The sequence below is a fragment of the Hylobates moloch genome, unplaced genomic scaffold (assembly GCF_009828535.3).
Source record: "Hylobates moloch isolate HMO894 unplaced genomic scaffold, HMol_V3 SCAFFOLD_4, whole genome shotgun sequence".
In the NCBI taxonomy this organism is placed as follows: Eukaryota; Metazoa; Chordata; class Mammalia; order Primates; family Hylobatidae; genus Hylobates; species Hylobates moloch.
This window is the reverse complement of record NW_026652279.1, coordinates 12,754,242-12,775,280: the sequence shown is the minus strand read 5'-3', so window position 1 is coordinate 12,775,280 and position 21,039 is coordinate 12,754,242. Positions and strand designations below refer to the sequence as shown.

Below are 21,039 nucleotides of genomic sequence, written 5' to 3'. Positions count from 1 at the left end.
TTGGATTGTGCTAACAAGTATAACGTAGAGGCTTTGGCTGCTAGATGGTGTTAGACCAAAGAACCGGTTTCACGTTGTCTCAGTTAAGGGAAGCAAAAAAGCATTTCATCCCTCCTGTTTTGTATACCCACCAGTCCCCCTGCCCTGCTTGCTGGTCTTTGTTGCATCACATGCTAGTAGCTTTTAGGTGGCAATGCATATTAACCCTCACAAACCATTTGCTTATGCTTATTGCATTTTATTTTCTTTTTCCTGTTCCCTGTATTGGATGTCTGTTCTGCCCCCAACCCCGTCTCCTTTTGTTGCCACTCCATCTCCTTTGCTGCTGCTCCTATCCCAGGGTGCCATTCGCACCAACCTCTCACTGCATAAGTGCTTTATCAGAGTAGAGGATGAGTTTGGGTCCTTTTGGACAGTTGATGATGAAGAGTTTAAACGTGGCCGCCATATTCAACGAGGCCGTCCTCGCAAATACTGCCCCGATGAAAACTCTGACGAGCTTGTCGCACAGTAAGAGCCTTTACTTGCTTTTGTTTTTTTTTTCTGCTGTTGCTTTGGCTTTGCATGGTTGACTCATCCCATGTAGTTTTGCATTTCACCGATAGCAGTGCCACAGCTTTCTGCAACGAAACTAAATTGTGTGATTTGTACATGTATTGCTCTCGTTTCTCTTTGGAACACCAGTGCCTTGAATAATGCTTTTTTGACGTCTTTAATGCAAATATTCGTTGTATTTTGATTCAGCAGCTTACGGGGACCCTAGAACTAAATAACTTGTGCTTAACCCATAATCCCCCCTCTCCCCGCCCCAAGTAAAAAGGGAATTTCTGGTTAGTTAAAATGTGTGTATACTATTGGGGTAGATTTCTTATTTGTTCACTCACTATAAGAATATAAACGTAATGAAGTGAATGATTAAAATGTTCCAAGCATAGGAAAGAAATAGGTCATATTGCATATACTTCCTTTAAAGGCCACTGATAAATGTAGGTAATTGCCTACTGGAAGCCACCCTTTTCCCTCAGTATGCCCTATGTAATTTTTTAAGATTTTTATCCTTAACGAGGCTGGAGATTTTCTGACAACAGTATGTTGGTTTCATTTGGTCCGTGAATGGAGATGGCAGCAAATATTCTCAGACCCTCCCAGATTTGGCTAAGACATCCCCTTATTTAGGAACGACCCTCCCCTGGCATACCCTACTCTCCATCGCCTATTGGCAATAAACGTGCCTTGTAGATCTTCCTTAAAAGCCTTCCTGCCATCCCTCTAGCAGTCACTGTAGAGTTCAAATCTCGAAGATGCTTAGGAGCCAAGATTCTCTCTGCTCACGCCCAGCAGCCCCTGCTGTGAGCTCACTGCCTTTCCCAGCATGACCTCCTAGGCTGCTGCCTTCCTGTTGGAATCTGGAGTCAGGCTAACTCTTAAAAATCTGCAGAGAGGTCTCTGGAGGGAGGACCCAAGCCTGTTATTACCTAAGCCAGAATTTTACACCTAGTTTCCTTGAATAGAGAAGTCAAACCCCAGAGGTGTGCACACACACCCGCCCTGCAAATCAGTGACAGGGAGAAAGCCTGACTTTTCCTGGGTTTCGTTAGTGGGGGAAATTGCTGATTTGGAAGGACACCAGCAAGCTTAAAACAAGACTTAGCTAGGAACTCAGGAGTCGACTGTGTTTAACTTTGAGTTTTTATCTTTTTCTTACACAGTAACCCTTCCCTTATTAAAAACATGCAGAGCAGCCACGCCTACTGCACACCTCTCAATGCAGCTTTACAGGTAAGATTAATGGCCGTCCCGAATATGCAGCAGAGGCACAGGTCTCCCCTACTCATTTCAAAATATATTAGCCTTGCTCTAATTAGATATTAAATTTTAATTCCGTTAAACTTTTTTCTTAAGTGCACAAAGCATCGTACTCCCTGGAGGCAAACACATCGGGCTGCTTCAGCATTAGCGGGATGCTTAGCATTTTGAATATTGTGGCAAAAAAAATTAAAAGTTCACTTATTAATATTTATCAGCAGTATCATAATTTCCATCCTCTTATTTCAGAATTTCACTTGAGGCAAAAATACCACAAGTGTAATTACTCTAGCACAGCTATTAATGTGCTGGATGATAGGCCACTGCGTCACATGACCTTCTATTGTTCACGGGTTTAAAGAGAAAGCAGGGCTTTGTATTTCTTCTTCTTCTTTTAAAGTCGACTTGAGCATCTTGGCTTTTGTCTGGGGTGGGGAGGATCTGGGGTCTGGTTCACTTTATGAAAGTAAACCATGTCTGTTTAAACAATAGAGGCGTTTAAGAAAACTCTTTAGTTTTCCTGCAGATTGTTCAAGATTACATAATAATCACACGGAGTATTTATTTCCTACTGACAAACCAAGTACTTGTTACATCACCAATGGTACCAGGTGATGAAGACGCGGGTTTTGAGCAGGAGCGAGATTTACCACCCAAAAAGGAGCTACCTGAGGCAGCCCAGCTTCTAGCAAACTTTTTACATATTGCACATTTCAGTTCTTAAAGGAAGGCTACTCCAGTGTCACTTCATTAAAGTACCTGGGTGTAGTACTCAAGTCCCCCTCAAGAGTTCATAAGTAAGCAGTATCCTTTTGGCCCGTGGTCCTATTTGTTTTTGCCCCTACCCAGACTGTTATAGATAAATCTGACATTTGTCATCCAATACCATTGCAGTCCTCTGCAGCATACGTTCTCAACGGGGGCTGTGTCACCCCTAGATTGGTTCTGAGATACTACAATGTTTTGTGTCCTTCCAAAGGACCATAATACATGAGGAAATACCAACATTTCTTGGGGTGAGGGCACAAAGAGAGAAACAAAAGTCTAAAAAGGAACAATAATGAAAAAACAGTTGAGACCTTTAGCATGATGGGAACAGGATGAGGAAGGAGGAGATACTGACAGGAGCCCTGGGTCTTGCGCCGCATTAAACAGATATTTATTGAGCACGACTCTGTATCCTACAGGCCCAGAATAGTCTTAAGGCTCCTGGGAATTGATGATAGGCCATTTACCCAGTTTCAGTTTAGAGGCAGATTCACTGGCCTTAGCATTTCAGTAATTATATTTATTTATTTTTAGCCTGAACCAGATTTAATAGGAGAAACTACTTTCTGCGTTTCTTTTAATTACTTGTAGTTTACACAGTAACTTTAGAAGAGTAAATGAAAGCATGCTTCAATGCTGCCACTGTAAATACCATTCATTAGTAACTTATTTTCCCTGGAGCCTTGTGAAGTGTGAATTTAAAGGCTGCTCTATCTGGAATAGTATTAAGAGTACAAGCACATTTTATATTCATGAGCCGGAAAGGCAAAAAAAAAAAAAGTGATCCTCCATCCTCTGAATTCTCTTAACTATGTGACTAATTTCAATTAGTATGCTTTGTCATTACAGAACTGTTCAGGTTTCATCTCTGAACATTTGGTTTTGGCATCTTCTTCAGTAGCCCAAAACTGTCCTGCCGTCTTCCCAGAACACTTTCCGTCCATAATGAGGCAAGGGGAATAAATTGATATAAATTCATGATTTGAGAAGTGGATTGTTTCCCTCTGTTCTACGAGTTTGGATCCCTGATCAGTAGACAGACACATAAGACAACTTTCTACTGTGCAAATTAAATAAAGATTCTGCCAGCAGGCCTTCCTTTCCATTACCGCCTATTTCCATTTTTCAAGACAAGTAAAAATAATAGTGGAACAATATCTTCAAAAAAATTACTAGAGCAACATAATGCATGATATACAATATATAAAATAGGACAGCAGAATCCACTACAGAAATAAAACATGGGACTTGGGACAGATTGCATTATGCTCTGAAAAGTGAAGTAACTAAGGGTAACCGTAAAGCTTCGTATTTATAGACTGCCTTTCCCCTGAGGATCTCAGAGTGGTTAATGTTCCAGGAGCGAGGGTGCTTATGGACTTCTGCACCATTACTTAAGCAACTTCATTTTTTGGCAGAGGTGCCAGCTTGATATGAAACCACATGCTGTGCAAGGACCGTTTATATAATTAAGTCCATTTTTGTAACACACCTGCTTCTAAGTGGACATCAACTACCAAAAAAAAAAAAAAAACACTTTGTGAGGCATAAGCAGTTAGTGAAAATTTCTCTAACCTTGGGTTGGTTGCTCTGATCACTTGCTCAACAGAGAGTGTGTTCAAGAAGCTCTGTTGCGGATCAGGCACTGGGATCTCTCTGCAGCCCATTTGATCATTTTTTTAAGGGACAAGGCTGGTTTTCGTCACTTACATCGTTCTTGTCTGAGAACCCAGGGATCAGCGTAAGTGCGTGCCTTTGTATGCCTTTCACTACTGCGGCTGTTGGGTCTCAGCCCATGTTCTATGATCCAATCTCAATCAGCAATGGCCTTGACCTAGAATACTTTGAGAGCCAAAGAGAATAAATACTCATCCCAAGAAGGTTGCCTTCTCTAGAGGATGACAGACTCATCCCAGTGAGCATGTTCATGTCATCATTTCAATTTTGTCTTCACAATTTTTGACCAGGGAAGCTGCTAAAATAATCAAGCTAGCAGCAGCCCCACTTTTGCCACATTCTGACCTTGGAATAGTGAAATTGTCTTATGAGAGCTTATCTTATGGTATTTCCAGTGGAAAGATGCTTGGCAGAATTTCTGTGACTGAGAGAGGTGTGACCACTGTTGTCTCAGATAAAAGCAGTTAAGATGCTCGTCCAACTGGAGTTTGCAAAAAACAAACAAATAATAGTAGTTCTGGCAACTGCTCTGCCAAAAGAAAAAGAAACGAAAAGAAAAAAGGCTTTATTGCAATTATAAAAGAGCTGTTGGAAAAAGTACTTGATGCAAATTATTTGACACACTGTAGGAGAGTGTGGAATGTTCAGATTTGCTGTTCATCAAAATGAGTTCACCACATTTGGAAATAAAAACAGGATTTTCCCCCTACTTTTTAAAAGAAGGCAGTTCTACACATTTACAAGTAGAGGGAAGGAAAAGCTGTGGCCTTACATAGGGCCGAGCTTTGATATAGTCCATTATCCAATGCTGTGTTTGGTGAGTGTGCACAGGACTTCTGACACAGGGCTTGTACTTAGAAAGCCCTGGCTTTGGGGTTTGTACAGTGAGTGACGCTGCGATTGTCATACTAGCCAGACAGACTTCTGCAGCGCAGCTTTGCACTCTTTTGGCTTTTACTTTCTTTCTAGAGCCAGGATTTCTAGAATAGTTTGGACTCTTGTATGACTGGCCAGTGGAAGTCACTATGCCAGATCATCTTGTGATTGTACTTTTTTTCTCATTAGGATGGAAAAGCAGGCATAGTCTAGTCTGCAAGAGGACAGTTGTGATAAATCTTGGTTTAATTACAGCTGCCAGTTTTTGAAAGTGTCCTCTTTAATAAAATGAAAAGTAAATGGGTCGTAATCACCACCCGGATGAAACAAATATGGGTACTTTAGTCCAGTGGTGTATGTTACTAGTGTCTGCATTTCAGACTTGGTGTCCCTTTTATTCAAATGCAGTATGACAGGAAGTGAATAATATCCTACCTATCCTAAGTTTAGGATTTCTTCTTTTTTGCTGACACTCACGTGGAGTAACTTTGTAACCTTTAATATTGATGTACTCAGGTACCAAAAATAAATACGAGTTAGAGCTTCCTTTTGCCAGAGTTCTTTAGTCCTAAAATCCTAGGCAATTGGTCGGACTCTGAAACATTACGTGGTGTTTCCTTGAACCGGTTATCTCCAACTGCACTAAACAGATTCAAAAATCATTAAAACAGAAATGATGGGAGGAGATAAAAAATTGATTCCAATTCTATAATCTCTTCCTTTTCTATAGGATCTAAGAGGTAAATGTTTATGGAAGTTCTCATAAGGTTGAGCGGTGCGGCCAGAATAATCTGATCAAAATCTCTAATATCCAATACTGGAGTCATCAAAATGGATAAAGAAATAAAAATTCCATTATATTTCACTGTGATCTGGAAATATTCAGCTCCTCTTAAAAACGCATCCGACATAAACTTCATATTCGAAAGCCTGTCTACACCATGTGACTACCAAGCCGGACCAAATTGAGTCCTTCCTACCCACAGGCACTTTGGTCCCCCCCTGGCCCCCAGTTAGCTCTTCAAAACCAAGCTTGGGACAGGTGCCACGAGTCGTTTTTAAAGCAAAATCTTTCAACACCTCTTAGAAACTTGTATTTGCCAGCCATGCTACAATTAACTCAAACTGAAGATTATCGAGTACACCCATAATTAGTAGTTTCCTTGTCTTACATACCCTGTGTCTTCATAAATTTTCTCTTGGTTGATGACAGGCTTCAATGGCTGAGAATAGTATACCTCTATACACTACCGCTTCCATGGGAAATCCCACTCTGGGCAACTTAGCCAGCGCAATACGGGAAGAGCTGAACGGGGCAATGGAGCATACCAACAGCAACGAGAGTGACAGCAGTCCAGGCAGATCTCCTATGCAAGCCGTGTGAGTATTGTCCACGCAAAAGGTCTTTGCTTTCAGACCCTAGTCTCCCTAGGTACACACAGGGAGACAGCCCTTTCTCTGGGCTTTATATACCTTGTCTGTAATTTCTGATTTCCGAGAACCAAGCTAGAAGTTTGTACTTCAAGAAATGTTCAGCTTGGTTAGTGCATAAAAGGACTATTTGCTAACTTTCCCATAAAAGCAATTCACAGCAATAAAATGAGAAACAGGTTTGCTTTTTTTCCTCTGCTTTATCACATCTCAGGCCATTATTTAAGCCACACTACTTTTTCCTCCTCAAATTAATATGCATTCCTATGAATAAGTTTGCAGTTTGTGCAACTTTCGGGCATGTTGAACCTAGCCGAGAGAAAAAGATGCTTGTTGACTTGGTGATGCGATAAGGTTAACCACGAACACGACGCCGCAGCATTATTACCAACCATTAATGATGGCACAAATGAAAGGCGGCATGATTTATAGATTGCTCTTAAAATATCAAAAGGAAAATTAATAGCAGCATTATAGCAGCAGACGGCAGTATAATGAGCACACATATAACTGAACGAAGTGATGGGCCATGGTTGCCCATGCTGAATGTGAATGGAACCAGGACTGCAAACCACAGGAAAGGCAGAGGCCAGGAGACCGTGATGCCGCTTTGAGTGGGTGATGGGAGAAAACTTGGTGTGACTATAACCCCCTCTCCCAGGAAACGTTTCCAAACAGAGCGAAGAAACCACATTATTCCAAATGATAGGCTTTGCAGGAGATGCTGTGGAATGACAGTCTCTTCCTTTTAGTGAGTTTCTTCAAAACTGTTGCCCACTTTAAGGTACTAACCCATTTCGTGTTTGTGGTACTGTCAGTTCCTAGAATAGGCTGCTTGTCTACACATTACTTCTGAATTACCGACCAACATCTTATTTTAAGATCATTTAAGTGATCGGAATGGAAAATAGGACCTGTAACAATTAGGAGCAGATGGAATTGGCATCTAATGACAAAGAAAAAAGTGTTATCTGCCAGCATAAATTGGAGGGTACGGGAAAATCTGAAATTTGATTTTCTAGCATTTGAATTTCATCTCCACAGCACTTCAAAAAGGATCTTTACTATCCTTTCTGGATATGGAAATAATCATTTTTAATTTATATGAACAGTATCTTAGCATTTACTTCACAGCATTTTAAGAATGTGTTTATCTTCCACACTGATGCTGCTATATTTCATCCTTTCCAAAGCAACTTAGTGTTTCCGACTTTCCTGTTATCACATTTGTATTCATCTTAAATCATTGTCATGACAGAAGTATTTACTTAGATACTAACGAAGTTCAGAGCAAACGTAAATTGGTATAAGCTGCTGCAAGAAATACTCATTAGAACAAAAATGTCTGAAGTTACTGAATGGAAGTGATACTATTTCTCATAATCTGTACAAACTCCAAGTTTTTGTTGACATATATTCCTATTAGTATAAAGAAACACTAAAACAAAAAGATAATTTGGATACAAGCCACAGGCACCAGTTGAGAGTGATGCTGATGTTGCTGTATGAAAGTCACTGCAGGGTTAATTTGTTTAACAAATTTGAATTAACCCCAGTATTACCCAGACCATGTTTTATAATAGTCTTTGTGATTTTTGATGAAATGAAGGTTTCAACTATTTTTTACAAGAAACCCTACACAAAAATGTCAAAATGCGTTGCTCAAATCTCACAGGTTTGTGCTGTTTGCTAAATGTAATTATATGTCAACAGCAGATTCCCTGCGCCTGCTATCCGTGTCATAGACTGTTACTCTTTTTGACCTCATATTTCCATTAAGGGAATTCTGTAATGACAAGAGTTTCCATTCCTGTCCAATATGCATTACCCTGCTATGATGCAAATTGTTTTTCAACTGTTCCAGTCTATTGGAATAAATCAAGCCATAAACTTTACGGCACGGCTTGAAGGACCTTGTTAGGAAGGCGGCCTAGCTAATATTGAGTGTTGAAACAGAACTCTTCATTCTTACCCTTTCTGTGACAGTCAGATACCACTACGTTTCGTTCCTCCTTTGAAACACTAGAAAGTGGTCACATAATTATGGCTTTGGGGCATTATACTTTTATCCTGATAGGCACTAAAGGAGCTACAAAGCAAAATACTCCATGCTGTGCAAACACCCCCAGAACACAATGCCTTTAAACACCAGTCAGCTTTATTTTAAAACTCTTGTGTTCCCAGAGTGGCTAAACAAAGGAATTACTCAGATGTAAGGAGAAGGGAAATGTGTGGTTTTGCACACAGTTATTCCGCGGTAGCCCTTTCGGAAGTAGGAGTTGGAGAGAAAGGGTGGGGGCAGTGTCTGCAAGGAGAGGAAGGTGCATCATACACAGCCCTAACTTCTAGGAGACACGGTGAGTGTATGTGAAGTGTAGTGTCTTCAGTAGTCCGCATCTCATCTCAAATGTATCTTTCATGGAATCCCATCCTCTCTTATTCTTTGAAGTACCCTGTGCCTGTGCTACACATTTGCCACACCCCAGGGGTATCTGCCGCTACCAAGAAATGCCCTGAAATTGGATTTCATTTCTCTGAAGTTTCGAAATCTTACTGTCTAACCTGATTGTGTCATCAGGTGGTCACACAGTAGATCTAGCCAGTTAACATTTGTTGGGGACCCACTCCGCATGAGGCACTGGGAGTCGAGCCTACAGGCATGACAGGATCATTACCTATGTCTTCTGGATAATAAATAATCCTCATGAATTTTGGCTACCAATTTAGGGGGAAAACGTGTTTTGTTTTTTTATTTGTTTTTTCACTTCTACAGCTTTGAAAATTGATACTTCGTAACTACATATTTTGGGGGTACATGTGTTATTTTGATACATGTATACACTGTAATGATCAAATGAGGATAATTGGGTAAACGAAATATTCTCTGATGTTGTGAACGGTGTTTTGTGGGGCTTTACATGTATCTGATTTTTTGGATAAGATTAGCACAATATTGGTCAAAGTCTAAAATTATACAGCAAGAACTTCATTAAGATGGAGATGGTTCTATTTCTTCTAGGGGTCCTCATCCTCCTTCCCCCTCCCCAAGGTCTTACATGATTCTTACATTCTTCTATCATTCAATTCTGGGTTATAAACATGAAAAGATTGATAGACCTGATAGTTAAGGAAGTAGGAAAGTGTTGATTTGGAAAACATTTGAACTTCAATCAGCATATAGCTAAAACATAAATTTCAGTAATTCATAAAGTTGCAGTTCTCAACAATGAAAGTTTGAAACAAATATTAGGAAATGTTCGCCATTGTCAGTAATCTGAGAAACGCAATTTGAGGTAACCTGAGCTTACCTTGTACCTGCTAAGCAACAAAATATTTTTTACAAATAATGCTTGCTGCTGATGAGATTGAGTTTAAATTGATAGCCCCTTTGGAAGTTAATATCACAATAAATCATAGGAACCATAAAGATGTTTTGGCCTTTGCTCTAACAATTCCATTCTTAGAAAGTTATCCTAAGGAGGTAAATCAACAGAAGTAGAGTAGAAAGATGAATGGATAAAAGTGGTCATTGTATTATACAAACAGTAAAAGAGAAAAAGATGATCCTCAAATGCCTAGTATGCAGAAACTGACATATGTCAACACAGTGGAATCTCATCTAGCCATCAACATTACAAATTGTAAAGCTAGGAAAATTTAAAAAATAGCATTCCTGCTGAATTTACAATATTTAAAAATATGACCTCAAATGGAAAGAGATTGGCAAAAATAAGAAAACTGGCCTTACCTAAGGGTTTGTGTGTTTTTAAAGGAATCATCATCAGCATAACTAATTCTTCCTAAAAGAATGTAGGGTCTCCTAGCAGAGCTGGTTCACAGGTATGTGACGTGCAGTCACACACAATCGCATGCCTAAAAGGACACTGCACTTGATTTTATGTGTTTTTATTACCTTTTTAGTTAGAGATAGATAGGGGTCTTACTGTATCACCCAGGCTGGACTCGAACTCCTGGGCTCAAGTGATCATCCTACGTGATCATCCTACCTTAGCCTCCCAAGTAACTTGGACTACAGGCACACACCACCATGCCTGGCATGTACTTGCTTTAATGCCATTTTTGTCTGGAAATTTTAATTTTTGAGCCAGAGACCCCAGATTGTCATTTTTCACTGGGCTTCCAAAATTATGCAGCCAGTCCTAATTCTTACTGCTGAAACGCTAACACAGCCATTAACAAAAAAAAAATCCCCATCTGTAATGCTTAATACAGACTGCTGGGAGGGTGACTCCCCGTGCAGCCTTCCTTGCACTGATGTACAACTGTTTCTTTTAAATAAAAATATCCGGCCAGCCATGGTGTCTCACCCCGGTAATCCCAGCACTTTGGGAGGCCAAGGCAGGTAGATCACTTGAGGTCAGGAGTTCAAGACCAGCCTCACCAACATGGTGAAACCTCATCTTTACTAAAAATACAAAAATTAGCCAGGTGTGGTGGTGGGCCCCTGTAATCTCAGCTACTTGGGAGGCTGAGCCAGAAGAATTGCTTGAGCCTGGGAGGTGGAGGTTGCAGTGAGCCGAGATCGTGCCACTGCACTCCAGCCTGGGTGACAGAGCACGACTACGTCTCAATAAATAAATAAATAAATAAATAAAATAGATGGAGAGCCATACATAAAATGTAATGTAATGCAACTTTGCTGTATTTTGTTTTGCAAATAGTTTTTAAGAATAAAGAAATTATTTTTTTAGCAGCCAGGCGCCGTGGCTCACCTGTAATCCCAGCACTTTGGGAGGCTCACCTGTAATCCCAGCACTTTGGGAGGCCGAGGCGGGTGGATCACGAGGTCAGGAGATCGAGACAACGGTGAAACCCCGTCTCTACTAAAAATACAAAAAAAAATTAGCCGGGCGCGGTGGCGGGCGCCTGTAGTCCCAGCTACTCAGGAGGCTGAGGCAGGAGAATGGCGCAAACCTGGGAGGTGGAGCTTGCAGTGAGCTCAGATCACGCCACTGCACTCCAGCCTGGGCGACAGAGCAAGACTCCGTCTCAGAAAAAAAAAAAAAAAAAAATTTTTTTAAACCTAACATCTAGCCCCGCCAAATGCTCTCTAGGCTGTGCTAATTTTAGAGTCAATTGATTCTGAAGGTTCCTGTCTTCAAGGGCAGTCCAAAGCACTCCTCTGTTTGTTTTTAAATGGTTCAAGGGGCCTTTGGGGTTTGCATACAGCATCAATTATTTAGGAAGCCAACCATCCCCATTACCACCTCTTATTACTAATACTTGATAATGTCAATTTAAAAATCTTCCCTTCTGCAGCCTGTCCCAGAGATGGGACCATTTTAACTTGAATGGTTCTTTTACATATCAAAAGCCCCTGCAACAGAAAGTCATTTGTATTTGCAAAGCATCAGTTGTAAATATGATTTACGAACAACATTTCTCAATAGTTACCCGAGTGGTTTTGTGTGATCACCCCGGTCCCCTTCGGGTGAACCATGCGCTGGTCCATAATGAGAAAGTTGGCAGATCTCATCGCAACCGCGCGCATCCCAGTGGCTGCTACCAGCCGGGCCTCATGTTTTGCCTTGTTTACAGCTGACAGCGTTATTATTCTGATTGGGGCTCTGCTTTCTTATCATATTGTTGTGTTGAGCGAGCCTTTTCCTCTCCGTTTGTGTTTCCTGGCAGGGCTTTTCTTGCCTTATTGACAGTTTGTAAAAATATGCATTAATTTGGAGTTTCAAGCATGTATCATGGTGTCTCTTTGCTGTGTTTGCTTGAAGTTGATTAATGATAGAACCTCGCTTGGGGTCGTACTCTGGAGAGTTCTTTCACAGGTTCTGCATGTTAACTAGCAAAGCAGAACACACAGCAAGCCATGATTAGCCCAGCCTCCTCTGCTCAGTGGTCCCCACAAACTGCCGCTGCATTACAGATTCTTATTTCATGTAATCATTTGAAGGTGGATATTCATCCACCCAGGATACCACTACGGGACCTGTTATCTGGTACACTACGGGAACCTGTTATCTGGTTCTAGGACCAGCGGCATCACCTGGGGGCTTGTTAGAGATGCAGAGTCTCAGGCCCCACCCCAGACCTGAATCACACACTGCATTTCAACAAGGCCCACAGGTGACTGCAGCGTGCGTTAAAGTATGAGAAATGTCACCAGGGAGGAAAGGCCCGCACCTGTCCAGAGACTAGTGATCCAGAGCAGCACTACCCAAGAGAACTTTATGCAGTGATGCAAATGTTCTGTCTCTGTGCTGGCCAGAGTTAACCGCTAGGCACATGGGGCCTTCGAACATGTCAAAAGCGGCTAGCACAACTCAGAAACTGAATGTTAAATGTAGTAAGATTTCGTTCATTTCAATTTAAAGAGCCACATGTGGCTAATGGCGACAATACTGGACAGAATTCTAGTTCTAGAGTGCGGCTTTTCTGTTGCCCCAGACTTTTCAGTGCACCTGAGCTGCAGTGGCCTGGGAAGTACCCTCACTGAACCTCTGCATATTTTTTCCAGGCATCCTGTACACGTCAAAGAAGAGCCCCTCGATCCAGAGGAAGCTGAAGGGCCCCTGTCCTTAGTGACAACAGCCAACCACAGTCCAGATTTTGACCATGACAGAGATTACGAAGATGAACCAGTAAACGAGGACATGGAGTGAATATCGGGGCAGGCCAACCCCGAGAATGAAGATTGGAAAAAGGAAAAAAACAAACAAACAAAACACGTCAAAAGTTAGCAGTGAAATTGTTCTCCATTTGTTGTACAGTCTGGAGGATTTTCACTACGTTTTGACAACTCTGAAATGTGTTAACTCTTAGTGCCATCAAGAACCCCATTTGGGAGTATTTTTGATTTTTCTACTTTTTGTTGAAAAAAGGAATTTGTACTCTGTGCATTGGATGGACTTGTTTGGTACTTGGGATTCTCCTCTCTTAACCGTCAACATCAGTGTTGTAAATTTGCTAAACTGATTCACTTTTAGCAGCAGACTTTGAACTGCAGTCCTGCCAATGTTGGACACTGAGGACGCCCGACGGAGCTTGTGCACCTAAGCTGCAGACCAAGCCTTTGCCCAGAATTTAAGGATTCCAATGGACGACCTATTTGCACAGTACTGCATGTTGATTATCACTGCCTTTACTCCATTTTTTTTTTTTTTTTTTTTTTTTTTTTTTGTTGGGGGGGGGGAGGGCTTTTTGTTTTTTTGGGGGGGGGGGGTTAAAAAATAATTATCCCAAACTTTTTAATGTATTGCTTTTTTTTTTTTTCTTCTACTATACCATTTTAAGTTCTGACCTCAGGCCTCCATTTGGGCCGATGGCCTCTTGGAGGCTTAAAGTTTTCTGTACCTTGTGATGAATGTTAATAGGTGTTTTTATTATACAAAGCTGAATGTCATTTCTCGTTTGTAGCTTTCTGTCACTCATTCCATCTTCCTTCAGACATCACCACGTTTCTCTAAAGTCAGAAAACATTCCGTTTTGGTCTTTTTCAAAAAGGTCCCAAATGCTGCACTCTACACATGAAGGCCCTCTCACACAGACGTGACGTCCTGCCAGAAAGAGAATGAATGACAGAAAAAAGAGAGAGAGACATACTCTAGGAACAATGCCGATTCATTCCACGCAGCAGTGTTGGGGGTGGTTGGGGGGAGGGGTGTTTCGGATTTTTTTTTTTTTTTTTTGCAGCAACCATCATTAATAAATGCCACCACATTCTACCAGCACAAGGAAACATAGGCAGCACTGAAAAAAAACCTCATACTAATTAGACTGACAATATGGCCTGGGAAGGCTCTCCCTTGTGAAACCAAGTTGCCATAGGCCTTGGGTGCTCTGCGCTAACGAGTGTGGGCTGGTTTTGTTTGCAAAACGGCCAAAAAAACCCGGCTTCCCTGAGCAGCTGCCCTGAAAGTAGGGGTGGCGGCGGCGGCGCTGAGTTTATACATTAGTTCAGACCTACTTGGTGGCATTAAACTGTTTGAATGCAAATTCGATTTCAGATTGAACTTGGTAAGGGAGTTAATGAGGACTGAGTTCAGCAAATGCTAAAATGTTAATTTCAAATATGCAAATTTGGTACTGCAGTTTGTTATGCAATATTATATCACCAACCCAGTATCACAAAAACTCACAGAAGATATCGTGTAGGCCCTGGGCTTTGGGGGGTCCCAAACATGGTATGCAGAATGTGATGGTTACAGGTCAGTACAACCTCAGTCCTTAGAACCCCTCCACACTTCAACTCTGCACTCACTTTCCTGTCATTTATTTATATAGGACTGTAGTTTTTTTTAGTTCGAGAGCCTTTCGAAGCTTAATTTATATTCTTTGTACCTTTTTTTCTAAAATTACCAAAGATATTAGACAAAGGTAAATTATGTTCTCTGTTTTATGCTTTATCTGATGAAGCCAAATATCCTCTTATTGTTGATCAAAGGAGGCAAAAGAATTTAGAGGCAAATGACAAGCGATAGGCTATTGCAACCTGAGAAAGAGAACTGCTCCTTCATCGTAAATTTAGAAGACCAAGTAGATAATGGAACCAAAGTTGTTACTTTTTTCTAGTAGTTATTTTTCCTTTTTCTTTTTGTGTACCTCTACAGAGACCAAAACTCATTCTCTTAAAGAGATTTTATGGGGCTACTGCAGATAAAAATAAGACACAATATTAAAGGAGCTACAGAAGGAAGGGAGTCCCATCTCAAAAAAAATGAATGTATGCCACTGCAATTAGAGTATCCAATAAAGGAGACAGTTTAGAGTCAGAACAGAAAAGCTTCCATTAATTGAACTAGATCACATAATAGTATTTCTAGAAAAAAAGATATTTTTAGATTGTATGCCACTTTTGTTGAAGAACTGTGCTGTGATCACTGTATTAATTTTGGTTTATCTTGGCATATATCCTTCAGTTTGTTTTTATTTTTAATTTTTCCTTTTTTTCCGATTAGGCTTTGGTCAGCATTTTTCATTTAAAGAAAAGTAACACTCCCATCCACTCATAAGCTTGGTACAAAAACTTCTCTGGCAGTTATTTTTGAAGCTTCACTCTGCTTTCTGTATAAAGGGCAGTCTGTGGTCACGCAAGACTTTAAAAAAAAAAGAAAAAAAAAAAAAAAAAAAACTTTTCCAGGCAGCTTCATGATGTGCAGGCAGTAGCCAGACAGGGTCATGGGAAGGGGGCCCTGTGCTTCTAAACTGAGTGGTTGCTGGTTAGTTTGGTATTCAAAAGAGGATAAAAATCTGGTAGATTAGTTCATTCTCAGCATGTGTAGCTAGACATGAGTAAAGATAACAGCATGAGAAACTGTTAGTACGCATACCTCAGTTCAAACCTTTAGGGAATGATTAAAATTTTAAAAAAAACATTTCACTCAGTTGCACTTAGTCGTATGTCTTGCATGCTTAGTCTAAAGACTGTAGCAAAAAAAAAAAAAAAAAAAAAGAAAAATTAGATTTTACATATCTTTGCAGGTATCACAGCCTTGCAGAAGAACCAACTGAAAAAAAATTCTCAGGCTTTACAGCAAGCAAATTTCACTATGATTTTTACAATTCCGATTCTGTATCCCCTGGGGGTTATCCCAGTTGCTTCTTTAGAATGGGGTTTATTATGTTGTACATATATCCCGATGTGTCTGTGTGAATCTTTGTCTTTTTTGGGGGAGGGCAGAGGGCGGTTCTTTTTTTAGATATTGTTCCTAAAAAGGAATAAATGCATACATCTGTTTGTCAAAACACCTTTGCTTTTTGTGCAACTGCTTTATATTAACGATACTAAAAAAAAATAGCTTTGGAAAAAAAACTACTGTATGTAATGGAATTGCAGAATATGCTGCACATGTATTTTATTTAGTTATCCTTGCTTTAAGAATATTGGATGACATTTCCTGACATGTGGGAGGGAGAAACTCCCTAACTTTTTTTTCTGCTTTTAAATTGTAACATAGTTGAAGATTCTTTTTTCTGTTCTCATTGATTGGAGCATTTTGTACAGGTTGTGTGTGTGTGTGTGTGTGTGTGTGTGTGTGTGTGTGTGTGTGTGTGAATCTGTTTTTTGATACATTCCTATCCCTTGTGTTTATCCTACCACTGCCTTCCTGGCTATCTTAAACAAGTTCATACATTTGAAAAGAAAAAAAAAAATGTTGTTTAAAAAATGTTTTCTCCTGCTGCAGTAAATATTTTGCATGATGAAATTCCAGGGTCACACTTTTCCAAGTTTATCAGTGAAGTAGTGATTAACAATGGGGAGTGTCAAAACTATTGAACTTTTGTATAAAAAAAAAACTTTACAAGGTGCCAAGATGTAAAGAGAATTTGTTACTTTTTTTTCTCAAAGAAAAGCATACATTAGGGAGGTAGTCCCGTGTGTCACTGTCAGGAATGAGGATCCAACCTACCTGTCCGTAGAGTCTGTCTTGTAAGATGAGTTAGGCTGCCACCTTGGACCAGCCGCAAAATGGAATATCAAGGCTTATGTACATACATGAAGAGTTACCGCCAGTCCTGCCACCTTCGGACAGCTCTGACACCACCCCCAGCATCCTGTCAGACCTAGTAAAGAAAACCTTGCATTCTTAACCCAAGGTATGCTGTAAATCACTAGCTTTTTTTTCCTCATGGAAAAAAATAGAGTTAAAAAAATTTCCTCTCTTTTCCACATTCCAGCTGAGCTCCATTTCCAAAGGCACAAAGAAGAGTGTGCTTATTCAGATTTTGAATCTTTTTGGTACCTTTTGGTTAATGACATAGCCTCCTGAAATTCTGGATGTCTTCAAAGTCAGTTTTGCTTCTTTATCCTGAGAATGAGATTTACAATGCTGAAGGCATTTCTTGGGCCCAGTGTAGCTCATGCAATCTCTGCTACCCATAAGCCTTGATGAAGATGATACAGTCCGGACTGTGAGCATGGTGCTTCATGTATATGTGCTGCCAGTAACAAGAATTTTTTTGTTTTGTTTTGTTTTGATAAGGCATAAAAGAAACTCATTCCTTGACATCAACTGTAATTCCATCATTCCATGTCTGCGAATACAGACAATAAAAAAAATGTTGTGTAGTCAGTACTGATTACTGACATAAGCATTCTCAAATGCAATAAAAATGCTGGTTGTTCACACTGGTAGTAAAAGTCGCCACAGCCTAAGTTTGTTTCCCTTTCTGACCTGCTGATATTGTATGTTAGGCATATGCCTTAGGTTTGTCACCAGCTGCTTCCAATGCAGAATTAAAATCAATCTTAACTGAAAGCTTTCATCATCAGGGAAGGCTGAAGCTCTTATCCTCAGGATTTCCAAGTGAAAGTATCCACTTAGAGAATTGGGAAGTAAAAAAAAAAAGAAAAAAAGCAAGAGATGCTATCTTTTCTCTTGAAGCACACCCTAATTTTTTTCATCAAATTTTATAAAGAAAAATAATGTTTAATAACTAGCATTAAGAGCAAACTAAAATTTCAGAGGAAAGCAATTTCATGAATAATTCATTAAAATTTCACATCTGCAAGATTAGTCATCCAAATAAAATGCTAATGTCAAAAACATGCACCGTCTATAATATTCTCATCAAGAAATCTTTTTGCATATAATGATAAATGCTTAGAACAAATGATTTTATAAAACTATTCTATCAAAAGTATGCTAGATAATTGTATTCATTGAAGAAAACAGAACTTCAGTACCTAAATATTCCAGAAAAACCATCTTAATTTTGAGATTTAAAAAAAAAAATTACATGCATTTAGGAAATGTGCTATGTCTCTTTAATATTACTCTATAGTATATATTCTAGGGATTAATTTGAGCATCATCTTTCAATAAAAATTAAATTGCCAATATGAAAGCAGTATTTTAAGTGGCCAAACCATGGTAACATAAAACCATTACATATATAATTCAGAGCACATAATTCAGGGCAAAGGATGACTTGAAAATTAACCTCCCAGTCTTTATTCTGCAAAGCACTCACCGATGCTGAGGATATAAGTGAACATTCTTTCCCAGCATTATTTTGAAAAGCACATATTAGGAAAGTTGTGTGTGTGTGTCTGTGTGTGTGTTTTTAACAAGTAGATTTTGCTATTAAGTTGCAAACTAGTGTCCTCTTTGAATTAACAATTATGCCCTATCTAGAAACCCCTTAGTCTCATAATAGCAAAACATTTGAACCTTTAATTCTCACCTGGCTACTGAGACTATAGTCTTAGCGTTAATTCAAATTCCTTTAATTACCAGGCTTAAACCTAAATACTGCCTACAGCATATACATTTAGTAAAATTAAAAAATGTACAGATACTTCTTTTAATAAACTGGAGGACCTAAACCAAGTATGACGATATGTTAGTGAAGATTTTGCTGGTTGAGGCATACTACATTTTAACTTATATTTCAGGAATTGTTCTCAAGCAGGAACACTCTTTTACATATTTATTTCAGGCTTGTCACTCTCATAAACGAGGCAGCAAACCCAAAATATTGGCTCTTATAAATAGGCGCCTTTATATAAAGAACATAAAACTCTTAAGACTAATTTCACACCAACACAGGCAGCTTCATAATAGTAACCACCTCTCCCTCCCCCCTAAAAAAGACAAAAACAAAGTATAATTAGTCTTTCTTATTAGATTTTGTGTTTGATGATATTACGTATTTATGTGTAGGGTAGTAATCACAATTTATCTTTCAGCTTCATTGTAGTTGAATCAAAAGTATTCTTTATTCAAATAATGTGAAGTTGGGTGTCTCAAACCTTCGTTTAAGGAATTGATGAAAGGTTTAAGACAAAATTCACATTGGAGGGAAATTAAGTTACATACAAAAACACTGGTTTTAACTGTGGGACAATATTTGGATTAGAAAACCATCTCTAGATATAACCTACTTATATTTATTTTTAAATGGTATTTTATTTTTTAAAATAACAAAATCCAATGTTGTCTTATTTCCACTTTGATTGTAAAATGACATTCAATGCTTAATACCAAAATATATGTATACACATTTGAAATTATCAACGGTCCTTTTTTTTTTTGGTTTATATTGAAAATATTGTGAAGGGAAAAAGACAAGCTTCAAGTTATAATGTTAATTTGAAGGTAACCGGCCTTTCAAGAATTAATTTCAGCCAAAGCAATAATCATTATTTACCAGCGTGTGACATTTTTATCACTCATCATATTAGCAAATTTCCATTGAAAATGCTAAAATAGTTCGTCATAAGGCAGATAACTGCTGGAGCTGTAAAAATGACCAACACAAGTGCCGGTACTCAAACATTAAATTATACTGTAATTAATAAAGACAGTTAAACTGTCTACTAGCAACAGCAATTTAGGTAACCACATTTGATCGGCTATAAATTGTAACTACATTAAAATTCCAGAAATATTAGCAATATGGATTACTTGATGGAAGTCCGTGCTGATCACCAACTCTTTTTTTTTTTTTTTTTTTTTTTTTTTTAAACAACGGAAGCACAGGTCATGTTGACCACAAATCCGTGGGCGAAGATCAGGCCTTAGCACTTTTAATCTTGTGAAACAAGCAATTACAAATAGTTGTATCGATTTGTTAAAAAGCTTCAGGTGACATAAATTGTTTCCTGTTTAGCTTATTGCTCTGATACATAAATGTCACCAAGCCCAGTATTAATTAGGGCCGTAGAACAGCACAGGGTGGCCGATATGGCATCCAATCAAGAATTTGTCAGTCCTTTGTAAAAGTTCTCAAGGGCTGCTCTCACTGGCTCATTTCTCATTAGTGACAGAGAGAGAAAAGGAAAACTATTTTGTTATGCAAAGTCTTTAATACCAGCTTGAATTTGGGATTTAAACTAAATCGGAGAATTTCAGACTTACTTTCTTACTATTTGACATAAAGCGCCATATTTAAAAACTATCTGCTAAACAGAATAATATTTACAAGGCATTTCAGCCCCTGAAAAGCTAACCCTTTTTCCCCTTTTCAATATAGGGTACTATGTGTGTTTCCTTGGGTTTATATTTCTACACTTAAAATTTTAGACGGCTTTTGCACACTATTGACTTAACATAAATCAAATGTATCATATATACTTTCTTTAGGTTGGCATCCACTTAGAAAAATATGTGAGATTCTGGAGGAAAAAAGTCTGGAGAAAATTTATTAAATAGAAGTTTTTACTGTAATAGAATATTAATGTAAGCCAATGCTATTTTGCCATTAAGCTGATCCTTTTTTTTTTTTTCAAACATACACATGCTTTTTATTATTTTGCACTCAAGCAAAAATTCCACATTCAAAGACTTTCCATCTAGTCGGGAATGTCTCTGGCAAGAAACATGTCAAGAAATCCTGACCTCCCGAAAGACAGCAGACATCATCCACACTGAGCATTCGCCCCACTGGGCAGGGAACACAAGCCCACTTTCCCCGAAACGTAACGTAGATGCTGGTCACCAGTGGGGAAGAGGGGGAACAATTACTCTTTAAATCCTTCCTGGCTGCTACTCCACCAGTGCACAG

The 21,039-nt window shown here is 39.2% G+C and overlaps 1 protein-coding gene across 14 annotated transcripts in view; it reads left to right on the top strand.

Moving 5' to 3' along the window:
* The window catches only part of FOXP1 (forkhead box P1), a 411,134-nt gene extending 393,218 nt beyond the window's left edge, over positions 1 to 17,916 (top strand). For 7 of the 14 annotated variants that reach the window (XM_058437157.1, XM_058437155.1, XM_032149488.2 and 4 more), the window contains 3 exons: positions 1,710 to 1,779; positions 6,341 to 6,507; positions 13,049 to 17,916. In XM_058437157.1, coding sequence (XP_058293140.1) covers positions 1,710 to 1,779; positions 6,341 to 6,507; positions 13,049 to 13,193 — 382 coding nt within the window. In that variant the 3' untranslated portion in view covers positions 13,194 to 17,916. Of the gene's footprint in view, positions 1 to 340; positions 511 to 1,709; positions 1,780 to 6,340; positions 6,508 to 13,048 lie in introns of all 14 variants that reach the window. The other 7 variants (XM_058437154.1, XM_058437160.1, XM_058437162.1 and 4 more) reach the window with 2 other exon arrangements.
* Positions 17,917 to 21,039: the final 3,123 nt, after the last annotated feature.